General features: G+C 36.9%; 1 protein-coding gene across 1 annotated transcript; it reads left to right on the forward strand.

Annotated features, from left to right (window-relative positions):
* Window positions 1-8,221: 8,221 nt before the first annotated feature.
* On the forward strand, window positions 8,222-9,715 carry LOC104215149 (arogenate dehydrogenase 2, chloroplastic-like). Its single transcript, XM_009764904.2, has one exon. It carries the CDS (start codon window positions 8,412-8,414, stop codon window positions 9,582-9,584), a length of 1,173 nt encoding a protein of 390 aa, XP_009763206.1. The 5' UTR covers window positions 8,222-8,411; the 3' UTR covers window positions 9,585-9,715.
* Window positions 9,716-10,528: the final 813 nt, after the last annotated feature.

Genomic DNA, 10,528 nt, shown 5'->3' on the forward strand with positions numbered 1-10,528 from the left:
GGTATTTTGAAGGTATTTTGCATATTGAAAAATATATAGAAAAATTGGGTATCAACAACGAGTTACGAAGGAGTCAGGGATGCTCAGGCATTGTCTTAACGTGCTACCCAGGCTGAAGATACAGAGGTATTGAGAGACTATTCAGTTTTTCATATGGAGGCACAACGGTTTTCTGCATCTGGTTGATGAGTGCGATCTTGAGAAAGGTTTAATTGGTTGACTAGTCGTCGTGATTGTGGCAAGGCAACGAGGTGGGTATTGATTGGGAATAGTTGGTGGTATTAGAGTACCTTGTGATTTGTGTTGTGCGAGTTGTGAAGGTTAGTTTTGCGGTCATCAGACGTCATTTTCTATGGCCTTGCGCCAAGTGGAGGAGTCCAATAGCGGCATTCAGATTGCAAAATCAGATTTATATCAGTTCTAGCCTGAGGCATGTATGTATATGTGGTATTGGTAGTTTCCCGAATTTGGGGTATGACTAGGGTCTGAGATCTCGAACGGGATGATGTGGGGCTTTGATGGAATTTATTTCATATCGACTATCCGAAGAAATGAGTCAGTTCAGTAGTGTTGGGTCAGCATAGCCATGGAAGTAAATGGTCCTTTTGAATGCGAATTCTCTGCTGGCATTTATGGCGGCACTCTTGGATTGGACGATTTGTGTGACTCAGTTGAGTTGGGGAGGTGCAGTCCTGATGGCTGCGTGCGGGCAGATCTCAGAGGGTCCTTGATGGTCTGACAACGGCTTCAGTTAGATGTCTTCTATGGGCATAAAGAATATATGGTACATTGCGGTTCTCCTTAATCGGTATCTGAAATTAACAAAGTGTTGGCATTGTTGGCTATCATATGTGAAGAGTGTGAATTTGTAGGAAGGACCTTGAGGTTTGGTTTGCGGGTGTGTGGCTGGTAGCATGATGATTACGGGGTTTGAGGTTTTCGAGGTTCATGTTTTGTTACACGGTCAGAAACTCTATATGAGTGCTTCAGTAGAATGATAGGATGTAAGTGATATATCAGCCATTTGATTTGTGTAATTGAGTATGAGTATGGAGATTTTGGTATCCCTGAGGTTTTGGGGCTAGATGCCCTCGTATGTGGGTCATTTCCTACTTGCGGATTGTGAAGGAACATCGAGGATGAGGTAATTAATAGCATGCATGATTGATAGGTCGTTGTGGATTTTTGGGGAGGGTAATTACCTATTTGGAAATAATCAGAATTTGGGTTGGAGGCTATCGGAAAGATCAATGAGGATATGTATTTTGTATAGGGTCCAGTTTTTATTCTCCTGTGAGATCTTCATTTTGGTTATGTTATCAAGCAGAATGGATATTATTCGTGCCCCTAGCCTATGATATGTACTATTCTTTTATGTTGTGTTAGGAGGTTAAGTTGATGATTATTTCCCCCGCATGTTGTAATTTTGCTCAGGCCTTATGGCGATGCGGGCGAGATGGCCCTCGTGATGTTGATTTGCTTATTGCACCTTAGTCGTGCTTGCTTCTTTCATGTTTTAGCACTTTCATTTATTTTTTCCACAGTTTTATTTGTGCACTCTGTTGTACTTGATATCAGTATTCATATGATCAGTGAGCCCAAGCATTTTGGCTCGATGAGTATTTGGGAGCGGGTTGCACGCCGTGTTGAATGTTATGTGAGATACCCTTTCCTTGTGTTTATCTGGTGTCGTGTTTTTCCTCTGTAGGATGAATTGATAAAATTATTACACTTTTGTTGTTACACATGTTGTACTCATTAGATAATTCTTATACCCTGCTTTTCTTTACTTGTTCTGCATAATTGAGTTATTATTGGTTTGGGGTACGAATTGTATAATGTGAGAATCCGTGTGGTTCCGTGATGAGCTGTCAGTTGTGCTACTTGTATTGGCTGAGATGAGGTTCTTAGACCTGAGATTAGTACTATGGTATTGGGAGTGAGGAGTGTTTGGGAGTATGAGGGTGTTTCTGCTAAGATTTGGGTAATAGCCCTTAGCGGGCGAGAGAGTTTCTTGACTTGTTGTCTTCATGGGCGGCTATGACTTCCTGCATGTTTCTTTATCAGCAGCAGCAATGTGGAGGTTCGGAACAAGGTTATATTCAATGTGAAGTGTATTGTCGGCATCTAGGATATTATTTGAGCAGCTATATGGTGGTCAAAGGTTATTGCTTCGGGCATTGAGTTGTGTGGAGAAGCATGTGATTGTATTCGGGATTGGAATTTTTGGCTCAATTCAGCTTGTTTGGGTGTGTTCAGTGTGATGATGTGGAATTCGGGTCCTATGATAAATTTCATATGTTGATGTTTGGGTTTTTTTCTATGGTTATGGACTAAGGAGGAGATGAGACCTTCAGTTAAGTGGCATTGTCAGTTCTACATAGGTTGGGTGATGGGGAAACACCCCCAAGTATATGTATGGTGAGCTCATGCAGTGGTTCAATAGTTTTGGAACGACTCCGGGCACGTTCGAGGACGAACGTATGTTTAAGTGGAGGAGGATGTAACGACCCGACTGGTCGTTTTGAGCTATTGCGCTCGTCTTCATAGGTTGGGTAATAGGGAAACACCCCCGGGTGTATGTATGGTGAGCTCATGCAGTGGTTCAATGGTTTTGGAACGAGTCTGGGCACGTTCGAGGACGAACGTATGTTTAAGTGGAGGAGGATGTAATGATCCAACTGATTGTTTTGAGCAATTGCGCCCATCTCGGCAGTTTGAGGTCTCGAGAAGCTTCATATTATGTGTATCAACTTGCGTGCATGGTTGGATTCTGTTTTCGGATGATACATAGTTAAATTGGAAGAATGAAACTAGTTTTGGAAGCTTAAACGGTAAAAATTTGACCGGAATTGGATTTTTGAGTAAACGGCCCCGGAATGGGTCGTGGGTGATCTCAATAGCTTTGAGTGGTGATTTTGGACTTAGGCGCGCGTCCGGATTCGGATTTGGAGGTCCGTAGGGTAATTTGAGGCGTTTCGGCAAAAGTTGGAAAAGTTGAAATTTGGAAAATGGAGAAGTTTGACCCATAGTTGACTTTTGTGATATCGGGGTTGGAATGCAATTCCGAGATTTGGAATAGCTCCATATAGTTATTTTGGACTTGTCTGCAAAATTTGGCGTCATTTCGGGTTGATTTGATAGGTTTCGGCACGCGTTTTGGAAGTTGAAAGATTGGAAAGTTCCTAAGTTTGATTCATGGTGTGATTCGTTGTTTTGGCGTTGTTTGATGTGATTTGAGACCTCGAGTGAATCCGTGTTAGGTTATATGACTTGTTAGTATGTTTAGACGGGGTTCCAAGGGCCTCGGGTGTGTTTCGGATGGCTTGCGGGCTATTTTCTTCCATTTTCTGATTGTAGTACTGCTGGTACTGGTTTTCTTCACCGCGATCGCATTATCTCCTTCGCGATCACATTAAGAAAATTGAGGCAGATAATATTTACTCTACGCGTTCGCATGCTTCTGTTCGCGAACGTGTAAGTCTGCGTTCCCCTCTAACGCGTTCGTGTAAATACGTCCGCGTTTGCGTAGCATAGGCTCAGCTGACTACCTTCCGCGATTGCATTCTTCATTTTGCAATCACGTATCACAATCTTGGGGCATCAGTACTTTCCTCTTCGTGATCGTAGCTCTCTATTCGCGATCGCGATGCACAAACACCTGTGCAGAATATAAAAGTATTCCTGTCCGAGGGTTTGCCATTTTTAATATTTTTGGAGTTCTAGAGCTCGGTTTTGGGCGATTCCTTGCGGGTTTTCAAGCAAAATAATTGGGTAAGTGTTCTTCACCTATAATTGATTATATTCCATGAATTTTTCTTCACTTTTATCATTTAATTTTTGATTTGAGTTGAGTAAAATGTTGGTTTTTAAAGAAATTCCTAAAATGAAAAATCATGATTTGAAGGGCCAAATGGTATCGGAATTTAATAAATTTTGTATGGTTGAACTCATATTGGAATGGGTATTCGGTTTTTGTAAAATTTGTCGGGTTCCGAGGTGCGGGCCTGGGGGGCCGACTTTTGGACCGATTTTTTAGATTTTGTTAAAGATTGAGACATTATGATCCGGAATAGTTTCTTATGTATTTTATTTGTTCTTTGAAGGGTAGATTTGAGCCGTCCGGAGGTCTTTTCACCCGAGAAGTGCATTTTAGAGTATCAGTTTGTCGTCTTTGAAGTAAGTATCTTACCTAACCTTGTGTGAGGGACTTCCCCTTAGGAATTGAGTCTTCTATGCTAATTGTAGTCCATGCATGCGAGGTGACGAGTGTGTGCTCAGACTTATTTGTGGGAAATTTGCCTCTAGGGTTCTTAGGTCTTTATGTGGAAAGTATCCCATTATGATTGAGTTTCCTAATTGCTTAACTTGCCTCTATATGCTACATATGACTTTATTAGCTTTCCTCTAATTCTTACATGTTACATTGACCCTTAATTGCCTTAACTGAAGTGATTGTCTTCCTTATTGTTTTGATACTTTTTGATTGTGAGTTCCTCTATGACTTCGTGCAAATAGGTTACATGTCCAATTATTGTGGTTATCGGTGTCATTATCACATGCTAATTATTTCTTGTTGTTTAGTTGAGGTTTCATTATGAAGTTAATTGTTGGTACAAGTTTGGTTATAGTTGATTCCCTTGTCGGGACATATTTAATTCTTACTGTTGGTTCCCTTGTCGGGACGTGTTTATTCTTGTTGTTGACTCCTTTGTCGGGATATTGTTGTTTCCTTATTATTCCCTTGCCGCAATTCTTTTGTGATTGGTGTTGATTTGTATATTGGGATCGGGTTGCTCGCCGCAACAATATTATATAGGATCGGGTTGTACGCCGCAATAATATTATTTTATTTGGATCAGGTTGCACGCTGCAACAATATTATATGGGATCAGGTTGCACGCCGCAACAATATTATATTATTTGGATCGGGTTGCACATCGTAACAATATTATATGATTTGGATCGGGTTGCACGCTGCAACATTTCTATATGATTTGGGTCGGGTTGCACGCCGCAACAGTACTATATGATTTAGATCGGGTTGGATGCCGCAACAAGAAAGAATAAAAAGTGAATATTGATGCTTATGGTGAGATCGAAAGTAAAAGCACGAAGGGTGATGCCGTGCACTTTCTGCTGTTGTGTTTATTTGTTGTTATTAATTCAAATGTTTAAGTTGTTTAACTTCTTTTATTGTTGTGATCCTTGTGTTAAAACCCACAATGTTTTCAATACCTCACCGTCTATATATATATATATATATATATATATATATATACACACACACACACACTTCAAACTTCAATAATTGTTACATCCTTAATTCAATTAGTTTCTCAATTATATCCCTTTAAACCGCGTGAGGTTGTATTTTTCTTAAAAAGAAATATTTACTAAGTTTTAAGTTATTAACTCTCATGTCAAAGGTAATAATCCATTCGATGTTGTATTTTAAATTTAAAAAGGGGTACTTTCTTTGCTCAAAGGATTTTCAAAGAAATAACTTCGTCTTTTTTCGTGGGTTTTCCTAATTAGCTTAGAAATTATAATTTTACTTATATTAGGTAAATGGGACTTCGTGGACATATTGAGTGCATTGTACGAACGTTATGTATTGTGTAGAATGTGAATTTTGTTGTTAAAAGTGAAATGGGAAAAAATATGGGGCACAAGATGCCATGTGTGCTGAAGGTTCGGAAGTTGAGATTATGACATGAGAAATCGAGGGTTGAGATGGTCGGGATTGTGTACTAGACATGATGTGATTGATTTAGTTGGCATTGCCTTCTTTATTTGGATACATTCTTACTTGTCTCTGTTCTTGTTATGTCAGTGTTGATTTACTTGGTTATTTGATTTACTTGGTTATCGTTCGTTACTACCCGTGTTCTCCCTTTATTGTGCCTACTGTTTGTATTTTGATTTCTCTCCATTGTTGATATTACCTCGTTATCTTTATCTCGATATTTTTTTATCATATCCTGTTCATTTCATTTGACCAATAGGTGTCTTGACTGTTCCTCGTCACTACCCCACTGAGGTTCATCTTGATACTTACTAGGCACCGCCGTGGTATGCTCATACTACACTTCTGTACATTTTTGTGTACAGATCCAGATATTTGATCGGTAGTAGCTGTGGGTCGTTGCAGTGGATACTCAAGGTAAACCTGCTATAGTATTCGCAGGCCTTAGAGTCACCTTCATTTGTACTTATTTTCATTTGTTCCTTTTGTTTCGGAGTAGTGATGTACTTATTTTGTATAACTACTCTTAGAAAGGCTTGAGATTTGTACCACCAATCTTGGGAGTTGTAAATTCTTTAGAGTAATTTAATTTAAAGTTAGTAAAGATCAATATTATTTTAGTTTATGTTAGGCTTACATAGTTTAGAGACTAGGTGTCATCACGACTCCTTCGGAGGGATTTTTGGGTCGTGACAGTTAGTGTATTCATCCCTTTATTACGAAAGTGTTAACAAATTACATTTATATTATTTAGATAGTAAATATAAAAGTGATTTTAAATTTTGACCAATGTTGACCTAATAACAACTTTGGTCAGTTTTTTTCCAGAAATTAAAGTATAGCGACCAAAGTTGGTCGGTAAATGTTTCCCCCAGTATTAACCGACCAACTTTGGTCGGTAATTTTAAATAAAATTTCTTTATATTTTATAAAACATATTAAATAATAATATAACTATAAAAAAAATTTAACTAGGTCTCACATTACCGACCAAAGTTGGTCGGTAATGCGAAATTATCTTTGACTAAACAAGTTTGACCAGCTCGGTCAACTTGTTGACCACTTTACCGACCAACTTTGGTCGGTAATTTATTTAAAATAAATATAAAATATTTTTTTCTCCTTTACCGACCAACTTTGGTCGCTTTTTTGGACCGTCCAATTTTGGTCGCTAATTTCTGGATTTTTACTATTGTATATATGTGAAAATTACTAAAATTTTAAAAAGAATATAATTTTGAACCTATAATTTCAAAAGTGTAGTGGGTTCATGGTAAGAGACTAAAGTCAAACCCGTCAAATATAAATCTAGATCCACCCTCTTCACAACAATGCACTCATCCTCTTGAAATCCTGGATTCACCTCTGTTTCAGAAGCATCTTCTCTATCTTCACGAGGTGAGGCAAAGTTTACGTACACACTACTTTTCTCAGACCCACTTTTAAAATTACACCGGGTATGTCACCATGAGCAGTCATGTGGCACTTTCACTTCCTGCATTTCAATTCTGTGTATTTTAATCATGACACTACGAAAATACTACCATTTCAATTCTGTGTATTTTAATCATGACACTACGAAACATACTACTTAGATATGTAATGACGCATTAGTACAAACCCCACAAAAATAAAGCAAGTGAATCTAAACATAATCCATCTCTTCTTAGTGTATGTGCAATCATAGGTTAGGAACCTGCTACGATGTCACATTTGAGCCAATTGCAAATAAAAAATTCAGCAGCCATAAAATTTGACATAAATTCACGTGCTAATATTGGTGTTTGCACGCGAAAAAGCTCAGACAGCCAACAAAGTTACAAAACTATTAAGAATCTACAGCTTTAGGTTGACGAAACTTCTGAAGTCAGCAAAGTCTTCAATAAAATAAAGATATAAATCATATAATTCACCTCTTCTTACAAGTGCTTTGAATTGTTCCAATCTTACTTCTTGGAAGCCTAACTGAAAACGGGAGTCATAAACCTAAATTATTTAGGGTTTGATATTTGATAGTTATTTAATTTATGTCGAAATAGGAGTTATAGTTAAATTCATATAGAAATAGGGTTTTTATTAAAAATTTAAAACTACAAGTCAAACCTCTTTATAACAGTCTCGTTTGTTTCGAAATTTTTTGGTTGCTATAGTGAAGTGTTATTACAGAGGACATATATTATAATATAATATGATATTCGGTTCGAGAAAACTTGATTTTTATAGTGAATGACTATTATATAGGGATATTGTTATAAAAAGATATGACTATATTATAAATAAAGGGTGTTGCTATTAATGTGTAGAGAATTATAGAGAACATTCATAGATTTATAATAAAATAATTTTCTTTCATAGCACACTTTTATTTAATGATTAATCTGTATTTACCATATTTTTATTTAGTTTGTTCTGTCGCCTTCCTCGCACGTATACAATCGCAAACATCCCCTATATAAACTCTTATTAAGCCGTTCGTCTTACTCTTATTTAGTTGAAAGCTCTCTCTTTGATTTCTTCCTATTTCAAAGAGAGCTTTCTTTTCCTCCTCGTACAACAAGCCCTATTTCAACAGTGCTTTTTTTTTTTCTCTGCCTCCTATTGTCTAAGAAGAGAATGACTAATATTCACTTCAATTTTTATTAGGTTCAATAAAAACCAAACCATGTTTTCCCTTTCATCTATACAATCCAACAATATTATTCAAACTCATTCATCTTCATCCCTACTCTTCAACCACCACCACCACCACGGTCTTTTTCGTCCTTCGATCGTTTCTCGACACCACCTATTCTCCTCTTTTCGTGCCCAAAATGATGATATCACCATTACCACCACCAACAACGCTTCAATCCCAAGTCGGGATGACAATCTAACCATACTTCAAGAAATTTCAAGATCATCGAGTTTCTTGAAAATCGAAAAAAATACATCATCACGTTCCCTTTCCAACTCCAAGAAGCTCAAAATAGCTATTATAGGGTTTGGTAACTTTGGACAATTCATTGCCAAGGCTTTTATTCAACAAGGTCACATTGTACTAGCTCATTCTCGTACTGACTACTCCCTCATAGCAAAATCCCTAAACGTCAATTTCTTCAAAGATCCTCATGACATATGTGAACAACATCCTGACATCGTCGTACTCTGCACTTCCATTAATTCCCTCGAACGAGTCCTTCGTTCCCTTCCCATCCAAAAGCTTAAGCGTAACACACTTTTTGTAGACGTACTATCGGTCAAAGAATTTCCTAAAAACATTTTTCTTCAATTATTACCTCAAGAATTTGACATTTTATGTACTCATCCTATGTTTGGTCCAACAAGTGGAAAAGATAATTGGAAGGGACTACCATTTATGTTTGACAAAGTTCGAATTGGACAAGAGGAATCTAGGATTCAAAGGGTCAACAATTTCATTAATATTTTCGAAAAAGAAGGTTGTAGGATGGTAGAAATGAGTTGTTCTGAACATGACAAGTATGCTGCTGGCTCACAATTTATTACACATACTATAGGCAGAGTGTTGCAAAAACTTGGACCGGAGACAACACCTATAAATACAAAAGGGTATGAAAAATTGTTGAACTTGATGGAAAATACAACTGCTGATAGCTTTGATTTGTATTATGGTTTGTTTGTGTATAATAGTAATTCTATGGAGGTTTTGGAGAGGTTGGATATGGCTTTGGAGAGTGTGAAAATGGAATTATTTGGGAAAGTTCTTGAGAAGTTGGAGAAGAGAGTGGAAAATGAAAGGAGGCTGGCTTTACCTACTCCTATTACTAAGAAAATTGAAAATTTGCAAGTTGAGATGAAGAAAGAGGCTTTTTCTTGATCCTAGATAAAATAGTGATGTATAAGAGTATTGAAATTCAAGTTGGTTATTTTTTAATATCGTTTTCAATCTCGTGGTTGATTTGTTTAATAAAGAGTTGATATTTGGTAATTTTGCTTGGAGTATTTGAATGTATTTGTACATAATATAATGTATTCGTATTATTATATGTCACTAACTAGCAAAGAAGAGAAGAAAGTTCGTCGGAGATGGCGTTTTCCGGCCAAGTAAACTACTGTATACATTGTATTAAAATTAAAAAGGGAGATGAACAAAACTCACCCCTCAAATCTTCTACGGCATAGCCATGGCCAGATCTGTTCGCCTAAGAGGGTAAGTCAATAGTGGATGATGACGTGATGAGTCTAAGGGAGAAGAGAGAGGATTTTGTTTGATATTCAGAAAAGAAAGTATTTTGGTCGTTTCTTTGCTCAATCCTCTCTCTGTTCAATTGTTCAGAAAAGGGAGTATTTTGTTCGTTTCTCTGTTCAATCCATTTCAATGGAAACGAGCAAAAATACAACAACAGAGAATTGAGAATCTTATTGATAGAGGGAGAGAAGGAAGAAAGAGAAAAAAAACATAATTGACGTATTTCATGTCGTAATAGTAGGTATAAATAAATATCTGTTTTGCTATAAAATAGAAAAGGTAGCTATAAGTAATAATATTTTAAAATTGTTTTGGTTTATAATAAAATAGGGGTAATAGTTTGCTATAGGAGGTAAAATTTTCGGGATATTTTCATAATGTATTCATCTCCCAAATAATAGTTGGTGAATGTATATTTTTGTACATTAGTGTATATTTATTAATGCATAATACACATATAATATACATAGTTTATACATAATTAATATAGTTTTTTTATACATTTAACTAGTGACTTTACTTAAATTTTGATCGACCGACCAAATTGTTACAAGCCTTTTTTTTTCTTCAGA

Source organism: Nicotiana sylvestris, chromosome 7 (assembly GCF_000393655.2).
Source record: "Nicotiana sylvestris chromosome 7, ASM39365v2, whole genome shotgun sequence".
Lineage (NCBI taxonomy): Eukaryota > Viridiplantae > Streptophyta > Magnoliopsida > Solanales > Solanaceae > Nicotiana > Nicotiana sylvestris.

Bases quoted from the DNA above. Each gene is read 5' to 3' on its own strand.
- LOC104215149 (XM_009764904.2), top strand. From the start codon at position 8,412: ATGTTTTCCCTTTCATCTATACAATCCAACAATATTATTCAAACTCAT.